A 27,103-nucleotide genomic window follows, 5' to 3' on the forward strand; every position below is an offset into this window, starting at 1 on the left:
GTTGAAGTTGTTTCTGTGAAATGTACATAATTAAGTTGTCATGGAACAGCTGGCATGTAACAGTCACTTTATTAATTTTCTGTGCTTGTTTCTGGCTTAGTGTGAATCAGTTAAGTCAGGATTAATTCGCTCCATATCTATTTTTTTAACATAATCCTCTCATAAATTGTTACTTATTTACTTCTACTCGACTTCTGTACTCCGGATAGGATCACAAGGTGCCTCAAATAACACCATTTGTGTGCCTATTTGCAGCCAAGGTGGGTAAGCTCAGCTCTTGCTGAAGCATTCAAACAAGGGGATTACGCTCTCAAGGCAGGATCTAGGTCCATATTCAAGCATTGCTGTTGCCAGAGCAAAGAGGATCCACTTTCCAGGTGGAGATATGTGGCAAATGCCACGTGAAGGATATTTTGACTCAATAAAAAAAGTGCTGGATGTGTTGAGCCAGTTCCAGGCATTTCTCTGGGATTGCCCACCTGCTGAGCCCAGGAGCACACCAGGGCTCAGGGGAGGTCGGGGCAGAATACACAGTGGCCTCAGTGTTACAGACTGAGCCACCCTGGCCACTTGGCTGCTCCTTGGGCACTGGGCAAACTGCACTTCCATCACCATTTCTGGAATTCTGCCACTCTCACTGCTGTTAACTTTTAATAGCCAAGTGTGGGGACTGACTAAATCAGTCTTCTTATTCCTTGCCTTTACCAGCAGAGTAATCAAGGTATATTCCTATTATGCAGCCATTTAGTGATGCCTTAAGGTCTTTTGACCCTTTTTCCTCTTATTTTGCCACTAAAATCTTGGTGACATATTTAAGGGTCAGTATCTGTATTTAAACTTTTGTCTTGTAAAGGAACGAAAAATGCTTATTTTTAGATGTGATCTCATTGTGAAGTTTCAGTGGCACAGGAAATTATACAAACAAAATGAAGTTGTACTACATATGTTCTGCAGGCAACTGTTAGGTCACTTTTTCCTGCTTAGCCTTGGATATTAGTATTTATTTGTTTCTTTAATTAACAACATTCAAAAAAAACATTTTTAAATCTTAACATTTTCTATCAGTTTTCTAATCTGGATTGCAGGACAATTGTGTAGATACCTCTATAGAAATATGTTGTCCATTACACACTGGAAATTAAATGGACTTCATCCCAAGTTTTTTCAACTGTCAGAAAGGAATTAGTGCCTGATGTTTGTCATGCTTGCTTTCAGGCCAAAGCTGATTGGCTTTAAAACTAGAGCAAATCTCACTGAGCAAAAGTAGAATTGGGAGAAGGAAGAGGTGAAATGTCTGTATCTGCTATGGATTCTGCAATAAATTAGTTTTGGTATAGCTAAAATATTAATTGTAAGTCTAAATCCAAATCCTGGCTTCTTTAGCAGTGCTGATACCTTACCAGTTAATCCATATGCATGGGAAACCAGGTTAAAAGTGCTTGAGTTGTGATTAATGTCACCAACTGAACATGTATACTTGAGAGTATCTTTATAGTGAAGGGTTTGGGGTTTTTTTTACTTAGGGATACAAAATTAACTAATGAGTCCTGAGTTCTTCAGTCAGAGAATTTCATAGTTCACACCATACAGTTGAACACTAGCCATTGCTCAAGTGGCTGCTGCTATACTCTGCTGAACCTGGCTGATTAGTTGCACATTGCCTATGGTATCTCCTAATTTCCTTCTGCCAACATGAAATGAAATGAAATTAAAAAAGAAAAGAAAAAAGGTAAGGTCAATATTAAGAGTGAAAAATTACTTTCCAATGTAAAAAAACAGAAAAAATGTCATCTCTCTAATTGACATTACAACATGAATGACTTTCCTCTTTTATTTATTATTTGTAAATACTAAAGAACCAGTTGTGAGAGCTCTGGAGATAACAGATGGTAAAGGATTTCTTCAGAGAATCAGTGTTCACTCTCCCTTCCCAGAAGGAAGCTGATTTATGTAGTTTACATGCACTCAAGCTGCTCCCAAGCTGAAAATTACTGAGGCAAACCAGTAACCATAAGAGTCACAGGGAAAGAGGTGCTAAGAAAGAGAAAACACCTCGGGTTTTAACCTGAAGGATTTAATAGGCTACAAGTGCCCCATGGTTGTGCAGTGATGAACACAAGCTAACAGACCTCGCTAAGAAATGGTGCTCCTTAGCTCAGACCCAGCTGAAACCAGCTGAAACTAGCTGGAGCTTCACTGCCATTCTGGAGTCCAGATATTTAAGGTACCAACAAATCAAATTCCCATCTGTCTCTGACTTAACTGAATAGTTTTTCTTTTGCTTCTTTGTTCAGGGAGCAACTGAGCAACTGAGTCCCCAGATACCTCTAAAAATCTGGTCATTATTGGCTACAAGTAATGCAGAATTCACAGTGCAGAAGTCACTTTTGTGACAGCTTTTAATTTGCGTATCTTAGATAGGCTGGTGGGATTTGTGCTTACTCATCTTTTTAAACAGCACATATCATATATCTTTTCTGTGCCTTTAAAAATTCCTGGTTTGGTTAGCATTGATGTAATAAATATACCACAGGATTCAACATGATGAGAGGGGATTGTCCATAATCAAGATAAGACTGGGTTTGTGCAATACTCCAAGGCAGGGGAATGTTTTCTCACAACACTACTTATCAATTCTTGGGCTGAAATCCCATCCAGCAATTTTGTGGCACTCCTCTGGACATGAATGAATGAGATTTAGACATTTAGTAATTTTGTGAGGGGAAACTAATGCTGAAATTTGGTATTCTGCTCTTCATCCTCCTTCTCCGCTGGCATTCTCCTAGCCAGAGGGAGCACCAGCTCCATGCCTGCCTTTGCAGCCCCTGCCAGCCACTTTGCTTGGCAGGCTGGGGAGAACTTGTTCCAGCTTGGGTTTGCTGGCATGTGTGTGCCAGGGCCCAGCCCGTGCCAGCCAGCAGACTGTTAGCCCTGTCAAATATTGTGACTCTCTGCTGAATAGCAGGGTGCGTAATGTTGGCAACGCTGGAGTAGCTGAGCCTACAAGTAATTACTTGATTTGCAGTTGTTTATTTCTTTATGTGCAAAAGCTGGAAAAATTCTGACATCCACAGAAGGATAAAAGTTAATCTGCTCTGTGCCTTTGCACTAATTACCTTTCTTCCATGATTTCTCTAATAGCTGCCACATTAGGACCGGCTCCTAGATGGGTATAGAAGGGACCTTCATCTTTTTCAATAATTTGCTCTGTTTAAAACAAAATAAAGGTTATTACTTTGAAGCTTAGTTCTTTCATGTAAAATGTCACAAAGCTTACCTCTAGCTTGTTAGAAGGCTGCTGCATGGGCTGGGGTCAGTTTTCAAACACTTATGTCTCAGGTATTTGCCCACACAGTTTGTACTAAACATGCAAGGCAACGGCCAATCCTGCAAACAGCTGTGATTAAAGAATCTCGTGAACCCGAAAATATGCTTTTCCCTAGCACAAACACTTATTCCACACCTCAGGCTCTACACTGATGTTCAAATTGGCATTTTCCTGTTATCAGCGAACAATTGTTTCTCCTTCTCCCACTTCCTCCTCTCCCAGTATATAGAAAGGAGGATAAATGGGATAACAGTGGTAAATATTGATGTTAGGGAGCTGTATTGTACTTGTTTTTTACAGAGCAGGAACTTACAGCTTGAAAAACTGGCCACTAAGGTTACACAGAGAATTCCTGCCACCCACGGAAAGACTGCAAAATGAACCCGCCCGCCCCCCCTCGAGTTTGCTGAAAAAAATCATGCCCAAGGCCTGGTAAAAACCTTTGTATGCCAAGAATGTGGCCTCAGTTTTCTGTGTGTAGGTAGGACCATATCAGCAGTCACAACACATACTGTATGTTTGGTTTGATACCAGGAAGCAGGCTCCAGCTGTGTGAAAGAAATGGGCAGGCCTGCTTGGGGTCAGGAGATGGTGGAGCTGTGCTGGCTGATACCTGATGCTGACTTAATGCTTTCTGCCATGCTAACTCCACAGGCTGGATGGGTGCTGCTGCTCTTGACAGCCAGCCTCTGGAAGCACGATGAAGGGATGGTGTAAATATGAACGTGTCAGTGGGGAACGGCTTAATTTAATCTTCTTAAGGACAATATTGATAAGAAAGAGCAATAAACCTATAGATTATGCTGTGGCACTGGGTTCTTCAGAGAGAGTTCCATACTCTTGTATTTCCTACTGTTTGCTAGGGCTGAAGAATTAAAATGTAAATGGAGGATAAGTTCTTAAGTTTGCTTAGTGGTTTCAGTAGGAAAAAAAAAAGTAAGGATAAGGAAATAAGTACCAGAAAAACTTGTGCTAACTATATGGAAGAAACAATATTAAAAAGCCCCAAAAATGACAACTGTGTTTTCAAAAAAAACCTGGTTTTTTGTCTCAGCCTGAATAGTTTACCCAGTAGAGTCTGAAAGTGCCTGTTACGCTTGTCTATGTGCAGTGTCAGTACTGTAAGAAAGCTTGGGCTAGGGGACCATGCCTGTCACTGTGCTTCCCTCTGCTCTCTTTTTCCAGCTCTTGGAGACAGGGTTTGTCATCAAGCAACAATAAGGGTCTCCCCACTGCTTTTTTGGTGCTGCTTGTGTAGCTTCTCTATGAAACTGTGGATTTCTTTTAGCCTTACAGGAGACAAATGCCTGAAAAGGAGGATAAACTCTTGCAACAAGTGAGGAATAATCTGACATCTGTTTTTTCTTATGCTTTACTAAGGGAAACTTCAACAATTTCACTGTTAGAGCAAAAAATGTCCATAAGGCTCAAAATGCTTTGGACTGGGATAGTTTTTTTAAAAGCTGTATCTAACCTTGACAAATAAATTAGGCCATAAAGTTATGACCTATTTTTTTATCAGTATGTTGTTGTTACATGTCTGCTGCTCAAGGAGAATGGATCTGAAGCCACAAGCATTCTGACTGAAAAATCAAATAGGTAATTGCTTTATGAAATAATGAGAAAGGGGCCTTGTGTAGGGTTGGTAAGTGAAGTAGGCATAAGTGTGTAAAATCCCAGTTTTATAAGTCTTCACTAATTACTGTTCTTTAAAAACCCCCAAAAAATCTTCCAACAAAAACATCCAGCTAACCCTGTGATCCCAGCTTGAAGGCTCATTTCCTTCCTGTGAACTATTACGTTTTTAGTACATCTCAGCACTTACCAACACAGCTGCAAGATGGGAAATCATACTGGGTTTTGGCAGGTGTGTCCAATAAATTTTTTACAGGCGTATCCAATAACTTGGAAGGTGAGTCTAAAAAATTATTGAGAACAGTTCCAGCTGTTCTTTTGGTCGGGGTTTTCTCAGCAGACAAGTTTGCTTGCTGATCTAAGATTGGGGTTTGTGTGTCAAAATCTGCAGCACTGGTATTTCGTGAGAGGATGGTAATAGGGCCTGCTGTTTCAACCTTCACATGTTTGGGTGATTTGAGAGTAAAAGTCTTATGATCAAACAGTGATTTGACCTGTATCTGTTTTAGCTGCTGCTCCATTGTCTCAATTATGCTCTTTTGTTGCGTGTTCTCGCAGCCAAAGTGCTGATTCTCTTGTTTAATTGTTTTTTTCCACATTTTGTTTTCCAGCTGCCCAGCTGATGGGCGTATGCAGACATTAGACTTTGTGCCAGCCTCAATTTTTATAGGCTTGTGTGCTGCACTGGGACCAATCTCAGTTTTGGGTTGCTGGTATGCTTGTTGCTCCTGTTTTTGCAAAAGATGCCACCGCAGAGCAGCATGCTTTTGAAAATCCTTAGGGGTCTGGGACTGCAAATGACAGCCTCTCTGCTCTTGGGCGTGGGGGGCAGTTTGGCCATGTGGTAAGTACTGCTGAGGGATCTGTGGAGCTTGTTTGCTCGGGAGGTCTTGGTTCAGACTAGCACCATAGCCCTGTGAGGGCTGGAGGGGTGGCAACTGCAGAACTGAGGCTTGTTGTGTCTGTTGTTCTTGTTCTTGAAAACAGTGATTCACATCTTGCTTTGCGGTCAAGTTATTTGAAAAATACTGCACATGCTGCAAGTCCTGCATTTTATTGGCTCCAAAGTGTTCCATATTTGCGGCGTTCCCTTTCTTCTCGGAAATCAGGTGTCTTTTGTTTGGGCAAGGGTGCTGGAGACTGGCATTTGCCTTCTGAGTGTAAAGGGGAGCTTTGTTGTTCATGGTCTGTACCTGCTCCAGGCCTAGCTGAGGGTTAGGCAGTGGGAATGCAGCTGATTTAGCATACTTACTCCCAGTTTGGAAACATTCATCTGCTTTAAGTTGATTGAAGGACGTCCTGTCTAAAGGCTGCTCAGCATTGCTTTGGGGGTGGGGTACAGCTTGGGGCAGGTCTTTAGTTTTCATTTGTGGAGCCTGCTGCTGGTTTGGGGTTAGCTGTGGACTGCATGGCAGTTGCACTGGATGTGCCTGTTTTTGCAGCATCTGTTGCAAGATGTGTGAATGCAGGAATTGCCCATTTTCCCCTGGCTGGGGATTCAAGTGCTGCTGTTTCAAGGGGGCCCCTAAAGGCTGTTCAGCTTGTTCTGATCTTGGCTGGAAATGGAGCTGCTGTGGAGGGTGTTGCTGCACTTGGGACTTGAGAAGGGAATCCACCTTTGTGAGCTGTGGCTGCGGTGAGTGTTTCTGGAACGGCAGCTGCTGGTCAGCTGGGGGATGTGGCTGCAGCTGGGAGCTCTCGTTTTTGTACAGTGGAGGAAATTGTTCCTGTTGCATTATCTTCTGGCTCTGGGCCTGTCCTGAAGGCCCCTTTAATGAATCAGGACTTCCAGCATACTGTTTTGTATAAACTGTTTGGGCTGTGCTTGCCTGATACTGAAGAATTGACCGCAACAATGCTTCGCTGGGCTTCTGGGGAGGCTCTCCCTGGCGGAACTGGGTGGAAACCAGTTCTATCCAGGCTGGTTTTGAATAATGTTGAGCCTGTTGTACAGGCTCTTTCACTTGGTCCTTTTCTTTGTCAGGAGGAGTCTCAGGTTCTCTCTGTCCTGGGAAATGCTGATAGTGTTGCTGCAACTCACCCTCACTTCTGTGTGCGTGCAGGTTTTGGAGGGGAGATTCTGACGCCAGCGTCTGTCCTTCGGGGCGCTGCGGAATTGAGGCGGCCACAGCAGCTTGCGGGTTGCTTTCACTGACATCTTGTGACATTTGTGCCTGTTGCAGAAGGCTCTGCTGAGGTTGAAGTTGTTGTTGGCTGAGGCTAGGACTCTCTGACATTGGTCCCTCCTGTTGCCCTTCATTTTTTATCTCCCCAGGAAGAGTTTCATCACACCTGTTGTCATAGGAGTGGTGTCCTTCTCGCACCGCGGCAGACAGTGCACTGTTCATTTCTGAAGCAGGAGCAGTGGAGGAATCTTTGTGAAACATTGAGTTCTGTGTAAAGAAAGCACCATTATTTTCTGCTTGCTCAGAGTACCTTTCCAGAGCAGTGCTCTGAGCTTGCAGGTTACTGCTGGAACTTAGAGAGAGGTCTTGGTTGGGAATCTGCCCTATGCTTCCATGAATATTACTGTTTCCTACAGGTAACTGGTGAGTATCATAGCCTGGAATCTGTTGCTGTAGCTGTAGATCTGGTTTCTGAAGTGAACAGCTACCTGGTGGTTTACTGGAGTCTTTTGTGTTGTAGACCTCAGTAACCACTACAGCTGGCACTTGAGGCAGCTCAGAGTTTGAGGTCTGTGGGGAAGTGATCTGCCCTGAGGTATGGGATGAATATGTTGTCTCATAGGACAACTCATTAGTAGCCTGACTGGTAATGGCATTGATATGAGATGTGTTCTTCTGCATTGCTATGGAAACATGTTCTGGATAGTATTGAGACAGTGTTTTCTCCAGGAGTTCACCATGCATGCTTTCCATGGAAGAGGCAGAAACTGTAGCACCATTAGGCATTGGCACTGCCTTGTTCTTAAGTAGTAAGACAATGTCCCTGTTATGGCAATGAATATTTTCCTGCTCCTGCTCATCCTGAATCAGAAGGTCATGAGGGTTTTCTGAACCAATGCTGTTGTATCTTGTAGATGGTATCAAATCTGAAGTTTCGTTTTCTTGTCTTTTAAAACTCTCAGATTTCTTCTCACTGTAACAATTGGAGACACTTGGTTTTTCACTATTGTCCTCTGGCTCAGGTTTTTCTCCATTTATCTCTTTATCTTGTTTCACTTTCTTGCTCTCATGAAGTCCACACAGAGAGGGCTCACTAAAAGTGCGTTTGATCCCACCATTTTGCATATATTTGGAATATACTTTCTTTTCTTGTAAAAGGTCTGGGCTAACACGATTGTTTGGACTTCCCTTCGGGTGGGGCACTCCAAAGTTGCTTTTATTGAATAGTGGCTTGTGGTCTCCATTTACTTCTACTTCAGACCTCTCTGTTGCTGGACTCCCGTTCTGTAGCTTCACTGCAGAAGGCTCAGCCTGGCAGACGTGAGAAGACTGTGGTATTAGAAATGGACTCAATCTATTGCCGTCAGCATGGTTGGTTCTGTCCTGTTCCATCTGGCCTGCTCTGAGGCCATCCACAAGGCTACCCTCTGAACGTATCTGAAAGAGAAAAGAAACAGGAGAGAATCCAAGTCAGTTTTAGTTTCCATTGAAGGATAGCCAGTAACTGGCAATTCCTGCAGCACTCAAGCACCCCTTGCCCTGACCAGCTCCCACACACAGCGTGAGCCTGCAAGCACACCCGAGGGGTGTTTCACTATCCTAGTGCTTCTTGCACCCCCAGGTCTCCCTTTTTCTTAAAGGTTTGTTCTTGAAGATAAAAAGAGAGTAAAAATACAGTGACTTCCTTACCCCCATTTAACACACAAGAAGATATTTTACCAGAAGAAGTCTCTTGTAGTGGTGCAAAAACTATTCTCTGCTTTTGAATGATTTGCACAGACTCCTCTGTCATCACATTTTGCCCTTGGTAAGGCAGAAAGTCACATTGAAACCGTGCTTCCCAGACTTGGTGCTAATCCTGTAATTTGATCAAGTGTGCCAAACCTCTTTTGTCTGACTTGAAGGAGTATTGCCACCAAGTTTCCAATTAGAGGGGAAAACTTTTTTTCCCTGTCCTCAGCTGTCTGACAGGGTCTTTTAAAACTGGCATTCCTGAAGACCATGCAAGTGGCACAATACACAAGACAAAGCTATACTTGACTGCTGTCCACAGGAACTCTTACAGTTCATCAGCAGATCAGTAAAGTTGACAGAAATAAAGTGATTTTTGAAAGGTTTGATGGAAATGCTTTTTTTCAGGTATCAATATCCTTTCAAATTTACATATAGACATCAAGCATGGCTTAAACCATGCTTTGGGTTTTGAATTGAGCTCTGCAGCTATGGAGTTAGGATTTTTTCTTCTTTGTTGTAATGGGAAATCCCATTTTCTCATATACTCTTTACTTACAAAGTGAAGTTTTTAGCTGGATAAAAGTACTGACAATGTGCAGTGAGCAAATTCCTTACAATGACAAGCTAATCCTGTTCACATGCATCTTCCCAGAATTCACAGAGCCAGTTAACATAGATAAAGCCCTTGTTTGACTCTGCTTGTAATTTATTCTTTGTTGGTTTATGGTTCTCAACCAGTCACAAATGACAGAAGGCAGACTGACAGTGGGTCTTACAGATTTGAACTTGCACAGAGAAAATTTGGATATATGCCTGTCTGTTCTGAAGCTTTTAGTTTTGGTTTGCATAAAGGAGAATCTGAAGGATTCTCCATTACCAGGTCAGCTCTGCTTGGACTGCAGAATCAGGAGAAGCATGACACATGGCTGTATTGCCACTATTTAGGAAGAACTATTATACTGAAAAAATTCTCCCATCATGGTTGCTCTGGTTATGTATTTATCCTACATTAATATTTTTATGTTCTTAAAATGTAATTTTAAATGTTATTGAAATGTAATTTGTATAGTTTTCAGTGCAGTATTGCCTTACTCAGTTTATTAATGTGATTCTAAAATGCTTTTAGAAGTAATATTAATTCATTAAATACATTGCATCCAGCAGAATTCTCTCTGATTGCAGCTCTGATTTCAGTAGCAGGACAATTCAAATGCACACTTTCACCAGCAAGTACCTATATGATAACTTGTATTAATTTCCTCTGATTGCCAAACTTGTTTTTAGATTTACTTTTGACCTCCTGAAGTTTGTTTTTTTTCTTCCTTTACTCAATTTATGGGTTTTTTAATGACAGAAGTAGAGAAGTTCTCACTGCAAGTGATGATACTTTAAAAAAGAATTTTTGCATGGAAAGCTAAGAACAGGAAGATGGAAAAATATGTTTGTCTGTCTTGCCTGGGTTTTTTTAACATGGTAGTGTAGGCTTATTCCCTTCTAGAGGTGTTTCCCACCCTAGCTTAATAGTACCACAAGACATGAGCCTTTGCAGCTTTCCCAGGGAGATAATGTTCCATGCTTAGCAGAAAGCTCTGTGAAAAGGATTCCTCTGATGTGTCATTCTAGGCCAGGCAGCAGAACGATGCTGCCAGAATGTCTCAAAAATAGAATGCCAGACTAATTTGGAAGCCATACTTTGCCTTCACACTTTTCATTCCTAAAAACTGCAGGTGTACCACAGACATGAGTGTATAGGCTGCTGCATTTTGCAAGTACAAAATGAAATAAAGGGCACCATAGTGATTAACACCATGCTGTCAAGCTGCTTCTAAAAGATTTATTTATTTAAAAAAAGTTTTAGTCTGTGCGACTAAGCTGCGAGGAACTTTGGCTGGCCCTCAAAATCTGTGTTGGGGCTTTTTTTCTGATGTACCTTGTGGGTTGCAAGCAAATTCCTTCTGGGAATTCCCAGGCAATCTTTCTTCTCAACTCTTTACTATCTATCAGATAAACCCACCATTTTCTTTAGAAGTGGGCGCTCCCTGATTTCTTTAAACTTAGCTTGCAAACCCCTCAAAGGAGCACGTCTGTGGTCAGAAAAGAGTCTTAGGTTCATGCTGTTCTCAAAACCCACAAGGTTATCTTGTGAGATGAATTATTGTTCATCATTCTCAAAGATCTCATGGTATGTTCCCCCAAATTCTGACCACTTTCAGTGTAAAAGGGATTGGTGTTAGACATTGCAAAAAACATGGAAATCATTTGGTTCTTCAAAATACAAAGTTAATTCACGCATTAAAAATGCCAGATTTGCATTCTTTGAAATGCATCTAGGATGGGGGTAACTTTGCATTATACTTCTTTCCCTCACTGTCTACACTCAAGTTATTCACTATCCTCAAGTCACATCTGAGTAAAAACCTTCCTCAAGCAACTACAAATCACAGCAAATGTAAAGTAATGTAATTTGTAATGTAGAACTGGCAAAAAATAAATGGCCACGATATCTTTATTACTGGTTTTAACTGGGACACTATGAAATAGTACTCCTACTTGTTTACATCTTAAAAAGTCTTTGTGGTTGTCCTTACAATCATTGTGGGATGAACTCTCTACCTCTCAAAGTAAATCTACCTTCCCCCAAGTGCAGCAGTTAGTCTTTTTAGTCTTTCCCATAGCTGTATTTTATCCAGATCATTTAGAAGCTCCATATATTTTTCTTCAGCCATAATTCATTAAAAATTCAAGTCACATCACCAGCATCTGTGAAACAATTACTGCATCTAGGACTGACTCTGCAGTCTAATCCATCATAATTATGACTGGCCTCTTTGAAGATGCCACGATGCATGACTTAAATATAGCACATTACTGTGCAAATGGATCCGCATCTCATCCCACCAATATGCATGCATTCAAGTTAGAATTCAGACTAGCACTGTTTAACTTTTTCAGATGCAATCGATGTAAGTACATTTATTTCTTGCCACACACAGGACACAAACTGGAAACTAGGCACTGAATGAGAGCCTGAGATTTTTTTTGTTGTTTGTTTTATGGACAAATTTGGTATATTCCTGCCACCTCTTATCAGTGTACTGTGGAAGGTGTTGTTACAAGAGAAGAGACATTTCTGCAGCAACAGAAGTTGAGTCATTTTCTTTCACAGAAAATCTTTCTTTAGTTTTTACCAGTTCTGGAGGTTCACAGCTTATTTTCCATAGCACCTGTATCTGGGGAGTTTGTGACTGCAAAGCAGCTCAGATGAATGAATGAATAAATACACCCACTGCAGGGGAGTACAGTCTTCTGCAAAACTGCGCAAGATTCCCAGGAGAAAAAGTAGGTGGGGGAATAGCTGTGATAGAGCACTCACAGACCCCAAAAGACCAAAAGGTGGGATATCAGATGGGTTTTTTTCCCCTTCTAGGGTTAGCTGAGATAGACATTTATCTCCCCAGAGGTTTTTTTTTCCCTAGCAGAAATATACATCCTCAGATCAAAGCCTCAGCTGACTTGTGCTCAACTGATTATCAGTATGAGACTCAGGAAAGCAGAAGTCAGATACCCAGAAGCTTGTTGATGGCTCACAGGGTTGTTCCTGGGGTGTTGCCACAGCCTCCATCCTGCTGGCACCCTTCTGCCACTGCCAGATGACACAGAGATATAAATTGCTCCCAGACAAGAAACCCCTCTAGCACTTTCTCGACAGGAGGTGAATTAGACCATATGCCTTGCCAAACTCCAGTTTGGTAAGTTGTACTTTCTGCTTACACTCTCCTGCTCCTCTTGTACATACGGTAGCTGGCTTCACTTGAGGCTACATATCCTTATGTGCTGTTGTGCAGTTGCATCTCTCCTCTGAAATTCATGCATCTGGCAAAGAGTTCTAAATATTGAACTTCCAACATGTGAAAAAGCTCCTGAAGTTAGAGGTTTGGGTTTTTTCCTATTTCACTAACAAATGAAAATTTGAGAAGAGGCATGAGTGGTTATTACTTAGGTAAGGGCACTCATGCATGACATTGTCAGAAAGTTCAATTTCTGTTCTAAAACCTGAAATCTTCTGGACTTACATATGTGCAAAATTGTTTCTGATTAACCCTATGACAAAGCTTTCTCTTCTTTAACATTGGAACAAGGTGTGTAAGCAGTTACAATGGTGGTTAACACCAGGATTTGGTATTATGGGATGTGATTCCCTGGCCTAGCTAAAGACCAGTTGCTGCAGCTGTGCCCTTGGTTAACACCTGTAAGCAACTGCCAGTGTCCCTAGAGGAGGAAAGACGTGCAGTGAACTCAGATGGCAAAGGGGTGATGTAACACATCAAAGCTCCTTATTAGTGAGACATTTCCATTATTGCTGGGATAAAAAGTTGAACACATGTGGTATAGTTTAAGGATTTCTTATATGTTTTGCACTTAAGGTACTGTAGTTTATACACAGAGAAACAACATGAGCTTCCACATAGAAACTTAGAGGAGAGGCAGATTCGAGAGAGATTGCATTCATACCCAAGGTGAACTGAGGCTCAAAACACCACAACATCCCCTAAGGATTTGCTCTGCTCCTTACCAGCAGCACTGCTGTGCTGCCCCACTGCATATGTGATGGCTGAGGAAAACACATTGGAGCTTAAAGGCAGATGTAAAGGAGGCCCCAGAAGCATAAGGACACTCTATTGTTAGCTGAGCTCTATGGCTTACAATAGGGTCCTTTTGCACTGCATTCAACTATCTCTTCATCTGGATAGTTTATTTATTTAGGGCATTAGCAATGCTTTGGAAAAACTTGAGTAAGGATGCCATGCCTTGCCTTCCCTTGAAGTTTTTAAAGTTATAGTTAAAGCTATATTTTTTCCTGAAATATGCATATTGCTTTCTTATTGTAGCTTTAAAGAGCAGTTAAGGGGTTAATCTAGAAACTCCTCAATGACACTGTGAGTGTATTCAGCAGAAGGTCATATTACAGTAATAAAATTGTCTTCTCTGGCATTTAGATCTATGATAATCTGTGTCAAACAAAAGAAAATGTGGGATGGATAAAACTTGTTACCTAATTTATAGCTAATTTATCCTTAATTTACAGGGAAAATGATGACTAGTGAATATACATATAAGCAGACATACAGGAATGAAGAGCATGGGATTTGTGACATATGAGGATTAATAATTCATTAAATCTTCTCCAAGCCAGACGCTTCAAAATTCATGCATTTTTAAAATCAACTAGTGCTAAACCCTCCTCAATTTACTGACACCAGTTCCTGCATTTCAGTGATACAATGATCTAATTTCAAAAGCACTTGAATCAGTTTGATTTTTCACCTTAATACAGAGGGCATGACAGTAAAGCTAAATGGTGATTTCCACTTGCTACATTCTATACATCAACAAGACTGGATACTGTGTAATTTCTTCCCAGATGTGAAAAATTGTACTATTCTAACAATTGCATAAAATCAAGGGAAGTAAAAATTAAATGCCTCTACAATATGGGTGGAAAAAACCAATTATGCAAAGGAAATGAATTCAGGATTATAAAATATGAGTAAACAGATATTATAATGTTGCGTCACACAGCTCTCCAGTTCCCGTTTTTTTGTGATTTGTGTTCCATACAAACTTTGTACCTAATTGCACTATGTAGCACTTCTAGCAAAACACCACAGCTCCTAAAGTAGTTGCTTTAAATGCCACCATGGTATGATGAGAGAAGAAATGTTTCCCTAAAGGTCAAATTTCAGAACCAGGTTGAATTTAAGAAACAAAAGGACCTTCCCGTTGCAATAACCAAATCATTCAAGGTGAGGTTGGCATCTCTGTCAGTTCTTGCCAGTTATGAGCTCTTTTCCATAGTTTAGGTTTGGAGTATGGTGGATCCAGGTGGTTTGTATGGACAGGCCATTCCACAGAGCTGCAGTGCTCCCCAGGTTAGTTTGTTTGGTGCTACCGTGGGTACTGGGATGCCAACATACTCTAAGACCACTATTGCTCAATTTCTTGAACACCACCCTGACTATTTGATGTCTTTAACAAATTCAGGGAAGCTGAACTAAAGCACCCTTTCATCTTTGCTGGTTTTTTGAGAATCTTTGTATCTGGCAGAGTTATGGCCTTAAATCTCAGGAGTGCTCAAATAAGTGTGTGTAGAGTGAGATGCTTTTGCTTAATGAGGAAATGCTCTGTGAAGTCTGGGCCAGCAAAATTATCTCAAATTGTGACCCACACAGGACATAATTCAGTAATTCCACAGTGCCTGTGAATTGAATGCTGGCAAAGATGTTTGGGTTGGAAAACAGAACAGTCTCTTTTTCTTCATCTCAGTCCATTATGCTAGGCTAGGCGTGTTGAGCAGTGTTAATCAGGTGCACAACCCGTGCTTTGACCCATTTTTGATGTCTGGAGAAAGTGGTTATCTGAGGGATGATTTTCCTCTCAGTACTTCAGCTACTCCATGTGTCAAATGGCAGTGGTGATATAGGCTGCCACTAAAATCAGCTCCCTGAGAGCAACAGCTGACTTCTCTTGCTGTTCTGGCCAAGCTCTGCAGTGCAGCCTCTTGTGAGCACGCCAGGATAAGCAAGCGTTGGTGGCTGAACCGTTCCTCAAGGCACACTTGATGTTATCAACCTGCTGTTTAGGGAGGGTTACCAAGAGGTCACTGTCATCATTATCTTCCACTTTCTGTGATCTTTGTCCATTTGGCTTCAGACCTGGATATAGCACGGATTTCTTGGGTTGATGACTTCCTAGCACCAGTCAAAGGTCAGTTATCCATAGTGATTTCATCACAGCTTTTGGCAGAGTGAAAAACCACTGGATGGAAAAAAGAAACGCTGGCAAGCTAAAAATTTCAAGGTTTCATTGTGTTGTGTCAGTAACATCAGAAAATAGATGTATGAGCGGAAGAACTGATAGAAGATAATAAAACCTGGTGGGCTACAATGTCCTCAGAAAACCTATTTACACAGCTCTGGCTTCCATTATCCTTTGAGCTTCAAGTAGGAAAACCTGTTGGTCTCACAGTTCTGTTGAAAACAGAATTTTTTACAAAATGCAGTTTTCTTAAATTTCTTTTTAAAAGTTGAAGGTCATACTGAGAGGAGAGTGGGGAGAATGCAAAGGGAATGTTGATCGCTCTAAGGTGTACTCTGACTGCATGTCCAGATGGTAAAGCAGAGCTTTCAGCCCTTTCACTGGCCTCACTACAGTAGCCTTAACACCCCTCTACACATTCTTCCTCTGTTTTTCTCATGGCTCTGCCACACCTAGGCTGGGATATTGTAGCGAACTCAACTTTTGGCTGCTGTGTTTTGAGAAATGAGAGGCAGCCAAAGAGGCAGCTCCCACACTACACAGTGTGCCGTGTGTGTGTGCTGATATAGCCAAGGGGCAGGTTCTGGGGATCCCTGCCAGGGCCAGTGAGCCATGAGATGCCCTGTGTCCCTGTGAGAGATGCTGCCTGCCCCTGCATGTCCTGCTGGGGCTTCACTTCCAGTGAAGTGGAGTGGAGCTCCACAGTGGAGCTGGAGGGGTTGAGCCAAAACAAGGGTACTTGTTTTGGAAACATCTTACACTGTTTTAATTATGGCATAATTTAATTTCAAAATGTGTTTTCATTCCCACCTGTGATTTAGTTTTATTCCTCCCAATTTGTGCCTTTCACGACTTACAAACCAGACCAGTTGCTCATAAACACATGGGAAAAATAGGTTTGTCAGTGCCCCGTTCCTTGGCTTCAGGGCAACACCAGCCAGACCCGTACCAGTCCACTCCAACCTGTTTTCAAAAGTCCCTGATGATGAGGGTTGCATAATAACACACAGTTACATGCAGTAATTAATCGAACTTATTAGAAAGCTTCTACCATTTAAAACATAACCTTAGATCAGCTCATCCCATCTGCCACAGACATGCAGAGCAGGTTTTTTTTTCCTTCTGTGCTATGGCTTCTTTCTCCCCATGCAACTGAAGACTATTATTAATGCTCCCCCTTAGACAGAATAAACAACCCAGTTCATGACATCCAATCTCCTCCCTGGGTGGATCTATATCCATACCATTTGTTCCCTTACCAAATGCATGGAGGTCACATAGCAAATCCACAGTCTGTTCTCTGGAGACATTATGCACATGCTACACTCTGCTAGATTTTCTCCAAATTCGGATGCTTGATATACGAACAGCTATAACAGGTATCTGTATAATCTTCCAAAAACCTGTATGAATTACCTTAACTTTTACCTCAGTAACTAAGCAGTTTTATTCCCTCACTGTATAAATCACACTGAAATCAGCAGAATAGGCTTATTACTCCTAGCAGGGCTTTATGGAAAAGTGCTCACTGCTTCCAGTGTGCTCAAGTCTTTGAGCTACTCTTACAAACATCTTTTCTGACTTCCACTGTTGCTGAGGCACCACAGAAGATAAGAATCTAATGCATTTTTAGAGGTCTATGAGAAGATGCTCCCTGGAGCTATGGTTGCCGTTCAGCTTTTCTGCATTTGTGTGTGGTCTTCAGGAGCAGTTTTCATGTGGGTTATTGCAATCTACACAGAACAATGGCATGGATTTTTGGGCTGAAATCCAGATCTGAGAAAACAGTTATAGTTACCTCTCCAGATGTACCAGAGATGGAAGACAAGATGGTTTTGATGACCAGAGCCAGCTGACAACCTAAGAACCGTTGAGGTCTAATCCTGATAAAAGCAAAACTCTGGGAGAGAAACAAAACGTGAGCTGGTGCTGCTGTACCACAGTTCCAAGCACACAAGAGAGCTTGGCAGGGGTACTGTTGCTGATAGGTTTGAAATGAAGATGTGGTACTCTCTTTTCATTTTGAATACTCAAGATATATAAGCTTGGGAAGAACTTGGTTATTGATCTTCTTAGATGAAAAGGCTCAGGACCCAAACAAATTGTCAGTCAAAAGACCCCAACTACACATCATGGCAGCATGTATTGAGGAGTTGCAGCCTAGCTTCTTAAGCCTGGCTTGAAAAACATATTTTCTGTAGTTACCATCTCAGCTACAGTATTTTTCTTCCCTTTCTAATTTTAGTTTTATATCCCTTTCCCAGAGAGTTTTTAGGTTTTTCTTTAGAAGGCCGCTGTTAATCTTGTTCTGAGAATAAGGTGATAGGCTCCAGTTTGAGCTTCCACACAACTGAGGCCATTTCTCAGTTACTTCTTATCTTGTTCTATCCCCACTTACAAAGGATGTGGGTTTTATATATAGCCATTTAAAACTTCTTAGTATTTAAGCATAAATGGTCAGTATATGGGGAGTTCTATGTATTTTGTGACAAGAAACATTTATGAAAACTACTAGAGAAAAAAGATTATTACAAGGACACAAGCTTTTTCCTTTCTGTAGAATATCACTTAGGTATTCCAGGGAAACTGGAAACCAGTCTAGATTTTGTGAATGGGATGATTGCTTAAAAACACAGCTCTAGCATGAAAGTTTTCCCCTTTAACTAAATTAAAAGACTCGGAATGCTGTGCTGAGAAACAGTTGGGACCCGAGAACGAGCTGGCGTTCCTGCTTTTCTTTAATTTCCAGTAATTCAAAGGAACATTGTTTCTCCTGTTTAAATTTTTCCCTTTGTGGCAGGATGCAACATGAAGAGGCAGAAAATTCAGTGCTGCCAAGCTAAAAGGAGCCAGGGGAACTGGCAGATTGGGATTTAACTCTCCCTAAGACTTTTAGACTCCCACAGCTGACACTTGGAAGAGCGGCATTTGAGCAGTCCTGAAGGGAAGTGCAACACTTCTCTCTCTGTCCTTCCTTTTCAAATATTTTCAAAGCTTTGAAAACAGTCGGCTGTTCTTCGTTCTGGCAACTCGCCACTTGCTGCCGGCTCACATCAGTTCATGGTCTTCTGAGGTATCAGTGGCCTGCATGGATTTGAGAGAGTCTGAAGCTCTAATGAAAGACCTTTGATATTTTGGGATATTTAAGAGACATAGAGAAACGGGTGAGTTAAAAGAGCTGTTGTCAGCCTCAGCAAAGCCCACTTCATATTCTCAGTCACGAGATACTGTTTCACTAATTGATTATTGTCTGTCCCCAACACAGCCATGCTCTTAGTGCACAAAGAAGCAGTGTGGATGAAAGGCTCACCATTGTAAAGTACACACTCAACTGGATTTAGAAAGCTGGGAACTACAGACAAATCTAAGATATGAGACCGCTTTGAATGAAACTCATAAATCATAGCTGAGACTTTTTGCAGCTTAAGTAAACATGTTTCCTACAGACGATGAAAGTTAATGGAAGCTTTTTAAATGCCTCTCTTTAGTCTCCCTAAGAGGACCTAAGCAGGGGAACTCTCCTCAAAAGGGTCAGGTGACTTTTCATTCTTTAAATCCACACCTCCAGCAATGAAGACTTGATCCCACAAGCCCTGCAGAACTGCTCCTACCTGGCAAGGTTATGCAGAGTGTTTGCCAGGCTAGTCCTTCAGCCAGCAGCCTCACAGCTGTGGTGGTCTTGAGCTCAGGAATGCAGGTGTAGGAGAGAACACCCTGCATTGTGTGCTTGAGTTCCTGTAAGCGTGTGCGTGTCCTCATGTGCCAAGTGGATTGCACAGCACAGTCCCTGCTTTTCTTGCCAGCACAAACCTATGGTCCCTCTGTCACCCTTGAGCCCCCAAAACACAGCAGGAAGAGAACAGTTTTGAGGGCAAAGCAAAGATGATAGGCAAGGATTAAGATCTGATTTATGCAACTGGTGTTACTCAGAAAAAACACAGCGCAGACTGTGACTGGTAGTCTTACTTCTATACAGCCTCTGGGGGCAATGAACAGCTGCTTTTTCTTAGGAAAAAAAAGGCATGGAGAGTTGGGAGAAGAGAGGAGACATCTATCAGGATACTCAATGTCTAATGCAGTCAGTTAAGCTAATATGAATGCCACTGTCAAATGCATATAAGGGTACTTTATCTTTGGTTGTTAACCTTTGAGGGTCAGCCAGGTTGATTATGAGAAAATGAGCTAATAATTTTACTGTGGGAAGGGTGGGAGACAAGGATGAATGGCAAAATTTATCTGCTTATTACACTCCCCAGCAAACAAACCTTCCTAACAGCCTCATCTTAGCTCACAACAGCTTTCTGCGGAAACAGTGTTTAATAAATGAGATGTGTGCCTCAGTTTTCCAAACCAAAATTGTCTTAAAAGTCTTTCATAGGTATTGGTGATTAAGCAAATGTTCTGAAAAGTTAGTTGCACCTAAAATTAGAAAACAAAATGGGGGAAAAAATATCCTAGAGTATCTGCAGTTAACCTTTAAAAAAGCATGTGGAGGACTAGCAAATCAAGTGAATGCTAGAAACAGAATATGTCCCCATACTGCTGTGCATCAAATGTGAAACATGACAGAGAGAAATTATGTTATGAAGCTGTTTGGTCTCTATGTTCAGGGTGCTGACAGCTCCAAGCCCATCCTATTTCCTACCTTTTCCCTCTAGCACTTTTAAAGTCCTATGACTGATAGAACCCAAGAAAACCAGGCTCCTCTCTTCAAGCAGAGGGGCCAGCTGAGCATGCAGTGTATACAGGGCATGTGTCAGCATCACCCAGCAGAGCCCCAGTCCCATCCTGGAAATTGCTGGGGATCCCAGCAGCTCCCAAACTGCCCTTGCCTGAGCTCCCTGCCCCAGCCCTTGGAGCTGTGGAGGCAGAGATGCCTTCAGAGTTGTTAGATGTTTTCTCATACACTGCAGTATAACCAGGCAGCACAAAAGTCTTAGTCTGTGCTTCAGTTTTTCTGTCTTCATTGAAAAAATTCAATGTCTTGAAAACAGCTGGTACTACTTAATGATCTTTTGGTAACTAAGGCTGATTCCTTTTGTTATGCTCTCTGAAGATTAAATTTTGCTCTGGACTCTATTGCCTGAAGGAGGCTATTGTAAAACAGGATACTCGGAAATCAGCAAAAAGATGTTAGAGCTAAAACAGAACACCAAAACATTTTAACTCTAGTGGTGCTGCTGCCAATGAATTAGAGAAAAGATCCTGAGATTATGCTAAAACCAGTCTGGTATTGTGGGCTAATGGCTGAGGAACTGCTTTGTAAAAATGTGCACAGCCTTGTAAATGAATCAAACCTCCATGATATAGAAGATGCTTCTTTGAAGTTTGGTTTTAAATCCTGACTTGGTCAAACAGGCTATCATGGAAATAGCTAGATGCTGGTATACACTGCTGTTACTTTAAATTAAAGGGAGGAAATATAAAGCTCAAGGATTTGCAGTCCCCTTTACAAGAGACACATTGGGAACAGCCTGTGTCTACCAAATACTGAAAAGCTCAATCAGGATTCCAAAGGAAATTGCTATGAAAGATTAAATATGTGGTCAGCAGTAATAACTCTCCCTCTGTTTGTTGTGTCAGATTGTATTTGTGTTGGAGGAAAGATTGGTGTACTTCAGATAGCAACAAGGAAGAGAGAGAGAGAGATTTTGAGAGAGATTTTCCATTACAAGGTTAACAAGAGGAAGTGGATGGGGATGAGGGAATGTGCTCCACAGAACTGCAGGAAGCTGAAGCTGGAGGAAGCCATTGCAGCAGCTAGAGACTGTGGCTAAAAGTTTTGATGAGTGAAAACACTGACAGTAGTCTTTAGAGATGAAATTACCAAGGACTGCCAACCAAAAGTCTTCAAGTTTCCATTGTTGGGATGCCCCTGCAGCACCTGTGGGGGTTGGCCTGTGAACCCTGGAATCAGCAGGCAGTGACCTTTCTCGGGTGTTAATTACAGAGGCTTCCCCCTGAATCTGGCTTGCTAGAAGCCTACTGCAGAATTTGCACTGACTTATTATTGAAGGTTTCAGTTTGTGGTTTGCAACTGTGACACTCATTTCCAAGTAACTGCAATAACTTTTCAAATCAGTCTTTATAGGAGCTGGCCCATGCAACCTTCTGACCCCTCCCAATGCAGAGTAGCTCCATAGGCCTTCCCCATTCTGCCAACTTGCCCTGGAGCACCCTCCTCCAGGCTGGTGTCTAGCCTGGCAGCAGGGCACACACTGAGATGCCACCTGTGGGATTTGTGAAGGCACTTCTTTGAGGCTGTCTCTGCAGAGCCCTCGTGCTCCCCACAGAGAGTTGCTGAATGATGCGGGGGCTTGCACGTGACACCACTTCCTTCCCGCTCCAGCTGGAGCAGGGCAGCAGCCTTTGCCAGTTGTTTTGCTCATATAGGTCACAACCACAGATACAGACTCACAGGGAACTGCAGTACAATGCATAACAATGCACAAAACACAGGAAAAACATTTTGTAAGCACTTTGAGCATCATTGTTGCTTCTTTCTGTTAAAGCTACAGACATGTATTTTTAATACACAGAACCAGGTTCATTAAGGCAAGTACTGCCAGCACTATCTTCCAGGAGAAGATTTGCACTTCACATATGAAGACATGAACAGTAACTAGTGCATGTTATGCTGAGCCATGACTGAGTGACACTCCCTGAAGGATTCAGGGTGGCCAGACACTGAAAAACAGTGGCCACAGGCCATGAACTGTGTACAGCGTGGCATGGCAAAACATTGAGCACATAGGACAGGATATAGGGTGTTTTTTTCCGACCAGAAGCTCAGGGATGAGCTATTCATAGGCATTGCAAAACAAACAGCGAAGCTTTTAAGTTTTAAATGAACTTGCTTGAGTTGAGACTTACTGGGTTTTCATAATTTAGATTTAGTTTTAGGTGTAACAACTTACATACCTGCAAAATCATTTGCTACTTTATTAATACTTTCATTTCTGTGGACTGTACATGGAAAAGAGGACCATAAACTTTTGCATCCACTGCAATGGATGGAAAAACTGCTGTTGACTAGGCCACATATCAGATTTTTATGCAGAAATATTACAGATTCTAGTAACTTAAAGGCACTGCCATCAATTACAGGAAAGGTAGTGGTGGTATTTTGTATATTGGTCATGCCCCAATAACTCCCACAGTGCTCTTCTGTTGTAACACAGTGTTTCATGGCTTGACAATGTTTATTTGCATTCTTTGTATTTTTTGCTTGAAGGGAAGTTCTTCTGTAAACCTTTAAAAAAATAACAAAAAAACCCTTTATTTTTTAACTCTAGTTTCTGTATTTCTCATCTTCTCATCTCACTCTAGTCTTGTCTTTTCTTAAAAGGGAAAAAATAGATTTATAGTATCTGAATGAAGAAGACAGATGATATTAAGTACCTGATACCTCAAAAGAGCAAAGATCAGCAGCTTTGTCTTTCAATGTTATAGTTAGACAGTTCATTTGACAAAGTTAGGCTGTCAAATAGATCATCTGCTGGGAAGATTTACACAGTTCTCTCACTTGTTATCTCTACTCATGACAGAAAGGTTAGTTAAAGTCAAGTCACCCAGATGAAAAATGAGAAACTGTGCTTCTTCACTTAAAATTTTTGGTGATTTTAAATGCACAAAGTAGATGCATTAATTTCCTGCCCTACATGATTTTGATCCCGAATGTATATTTAGCATCTGAGCATTTGAGGCAGAGCCCCGAAAAGTCAAAATGACAGCACAAGGTCTTAGATAAGAGGGATATTCCTGAAAGATTCCCCACCCAGGAAGGAATGCCCCATCTGACTTTGGTCCATGTTCAGTGTCTGTCTTAAAAGCAGAACTAAAAATGCTTTGCAGAGGAAACTAAATCAGTGTTGGATGGAGAGAAATCTTTCTTTCCTCAGTTCTACAGTCCTCACAGCTGGTTGCTTTTATTGTCTTCATTTCAACTTTAGCTGTATTTGAGGGCTGCTGAGGAAGAAAGAAAATCTAGGAAAATCTTGTGCTTATACTTCTTGTCTCACAGAAGAAGTTCTATAATCCTTTTTCTTTAATTTCTTCCAATTGTAAAACAGAGCTAAAATTTTTCTTGGCTATCTTTAGGGGTGAAGGAAAGGGATTATTTCCTAGCTTTAAATGGCATTTTAGCATTTCAGAAAAACAAGCTTTTGTTTGAATAACGAAGAACAGTATCATCACCTTGTAGCAGGTGATACAAGTGGTATAGCAAGATTTTTGGTTTTGCAAGGGTAAACCCAAGTTCAGTAGTTCGGACATAAAATAGGAATCTTTGGAGATAGGAGAAGGAGTTTCAGAAATGCATAATCCTTGTCACAGTTGACCTTTTCTCTCCTTGAGCTTATGGGTGTTTTCTCAAGAAGTAGAAATTCTTGTTCTTGCTGTGCATAGAGGAGATAAGGACAGTATCACAGAGGGAGGCAGTTGTGTTTTCTTAAAAGGTAAATTACTATTTAAAGAGGGAGGGAAAGAACAGACAGAAACTGTTTGGGGGGGATATTTTGCCCAGGGGAAGAAGAAAATATGTAGTATCACAGCTGAGACTAATTATACTGAAAAGACTAAGAAAAAGAAACCGCAACAGTGAAGAGGGGAATCCAAAACTTGTAGAAGTAAAATGCCCCCACCAAGGGTAGAATGGCAGAGATTAGCATTCAGATTTGAAACTGAATTGATTTACTGACTTTCTAGAGAAAGAAAGAGGGGGGGATGGGTTTGTTGGATTTTTTGATTATTTAAAGTATCATCTGATAAAATGCTTAGTTAATAGCCAAGAAAAGAAAAATCCAAATACAAGAAATCTCCCCGCGCCTTGGTAAAGAAAACTCCCAGAGTCACTAACACAATGATTGAATCCTATTTTAGGCAGGTAATGACTTGAAACTCCCCGCTGAAAACAAAGGTGGTTCACAATGATGCTTGACAGATGCAGAGGCAATGTGACTGTGAGATGGCACAGTTATTCAGGTTTCAGGGGCCACAGGAGTTTATCTAAGGATAAAGGAGGGAGGGATTCCCTGTGCAAGGTCAGTGTAGGGGAGAGATCCAGGGGGAGACCAGCTGTCTGTGCTTACTAACCTCTAATCCAGGAGGATGGCTCTGTTGTGCTGCTCCAATACAGAACAGGTTAGACTGGGTGCCGATGAGGTACCAGCCATCTAGGAAATCATTTTCTGTTTCGCTGATTTTAGTTCTGGTTGTTTTGTTTTCCCTTCCCTTTGTATGTAAAACAAGCGTTGAAGGAGTTCCTGAACAGAGGTCGCTCTGCTCCTCTCGAGGAGCGGCCTTGCGAGCAATGAGGCTCTGCTGGTCCCAGGGCTTGCCAGCACTTCACAAAGGGCCCTGATAGTACATAAATTCAGATCTTCACCAGATAGATAATTTTATGTGGTCTGCAGAAGAATAGGCCTTTGTCAGAAGGAGATGATGGCTGACTTTGTTTGGGAGGGGAAGGGGAGGGACGAGTTTTCTCATTTTCTGTGTATTTCTATTCAGCTGCTGCAGAAACATCCCCATCTGCTTTGAATCTACATTTTAATTCCAAACCCCAGCAAGAAATACAGCAAGCTGGCTTGTTCTGCCTGGCAAAGTAAATACACAGCAAGATGCTGAGCTGAAAGCTATTCCAGAATCTAGGAATATAAGAAACTTAAAAGCCAAGTTATCTGGCCTTGTGTTCTGTTTAACCATATGATGATGATAATCAAAAATAGATTTCATTTGTCTGTCCTTTAAATGTTGATACTTACTCAAGAGTACCTGCTTTCTTTCCTATCTGCTTAGTCAGAAAAATTTGGTTTAAGGATTTGAAATGGGTTTGGGTTTTCATTTCTCTGGTGAAAGCATGCAATGGACCTTTGCCTGTCTTTCCTGCATGATGAAAGGGTAGTGAAATGGGAGGTGCAAATTAAATTGTTGATTACCATCATTTATAACACCTATATCTGAATTCATGTAGTATGACATGACTTTTGCTAGTAGCACTGAAATCTTGCACAGTGTGTATGTATATATGTGTGTGTGTGTGTGTGTGTATATGAAAGCTCAAGGACTCGTGTTAGCTTTAGGATCTCCACAGTTAGAGTTTCTGCTTGTCTGTCCTAGTGCGTACAATTTTATCCCTAGCTGTCAACAGGTGTCAGAAACAGAAGCAGCTGGAGCCAGAGTTGAACAACATTTCTGTTCTGATCTGATGCACTTGCAAATAAGCCATGTGTAACTCCTATTATGGACACCCAGCAAAAGATAATCATGATGCAGACCTAAGTTAATTTCTGTGCCTGTTTCACAAACTACAACGGGATAGTGAGTGATATACAGACTAACTCACAGGCTGATAAGCAGAACTGCCTCTAAATTGTTCCTGGCTGAAAGGAATCATAGAAATGCAAGTTATTTGTGTGGCACTCTAGAGAGACTACAATTTAAAGGATTTTTTTTTGTGTGTGTGTGATGGAAGGAAAATGGACAAGCAAAACTGTTCAAGCAAACTTAAGCTGTTGTGAGAAAAGACAAAAAAGGAGAAGAGGGTTTACTGTGAACTGAAAGGGAAAAAGAATTGAAAGATGCCCATTCAAATGCTTCATCTGCCTGCTAATTTTAATTAAGACTCCTCCTTTGTAACTATGCCACAGAGCCTGAGTCTTTTAAGAAAAAAAATTGTCACTAGGCAGATTTCTGAGAGTCTCCTGATTGAATCATCATTTTAATCTTTTCACTGCCACCCCCCTCTCCTGAGCAAAAGCTACCCACTGCACTATGTGACAATTAACATGCTGAGAAATGCTACTGCACTCCTCAGGGAGTTTCAGTGATGCAAAACACCGTTCTGCTGTGTGACAAAAACACCAAAACCTCTAGAATATCTCTCTGGTGAAATATCATGGCTTTTTAAAGCCTGGATGCACACCTTGTTTTCAGTAGGGAAAAATACTCTTCATTGACTTTTTCTTAGGAAAAAAGTATTCTTTTCCTTCAATTCTCCAAAATCCTCTTCAAGTTTGGACAACTTGATACTTTGCAAAGAATTATCAACCAGTGACAAAACCTGCTCTCTGGGTATGTGTGTCTTTGCTCAGTGTGCTTTTACTTTCTCAAATCCTTCCTCATCCTTGCCTTACTGCTTCATGTTTCACCTCTCTTCCCTAATAAAGCACTAGAAACAGCTTCTTGCTCTATGCCTGGTATGGTCCCAGCCTGCTCTTCTGCACTGTCTCACTTCAATCCCACAGGAGCCAAGCCAGGTTTATTGAACTGGGTCACTGCTCCCAGTTAGACACCACCCACTGTACCAGTCTCCTCTCCTAGCAACAAAAAAGAGGGGGGTAATAAAAAAGCAAATTAATCCTTTCTGCATTTTCTCTCTGTCACCTTTGTAAGTCACAGATCAATCCAAGCAAGGTCTGCCTACAGGGACATGCTAATTGAGATGCTGTTTGGCAGCAGACTC

The 27,103-nt window shown here is 41.5% G+C and overlaps 1 protein-coding gene across 2 annotated transcripts in view; it reads right to left on the reverse strand.

Annotated features, from left to right (window-relative positions):
- The window catches only part of TET2 (tet methylcytosine dioxygenase 2), a 70,750-nt gene that overhangs the window by 15,147 nt on the left and 28,500 nt on the right, over positions 1-27,103 (reverse strand). For both annotated transcript variants that reach the window (XM_066548155.1, XM_066548154.1), the window contains exons 2-3: positions 5,154-8,526; positions 3,117-3,207 (exon numbers count right to left, since the gene is read on the reverse strand). In XM_066548155.1, the coding sequence (XP_066404252.1) occupies positions 3,117-3,207; positions 5,154-8,526 (3,464 nt within the window). The remainder of the gene's footprint in view (positions 1-3,116; positions 3,208-5,153; positions 8,527-27,103) is intronic.

The sequence above is a fragment of the Molothrus aeneus genome, chromosome 4 (assembly GCF_037042795.1).
Source record: "Molothrus aeneus isolate 106 chromosome 4, BPBGC_Maene_1.0, whole genome shotgun sequence".
Lineage (NCBI taxonomy): Eukaryota > Metazoa > Chordata > Aves > Passeriformes > Icteridae > Molothrus > Molothrus aeneus.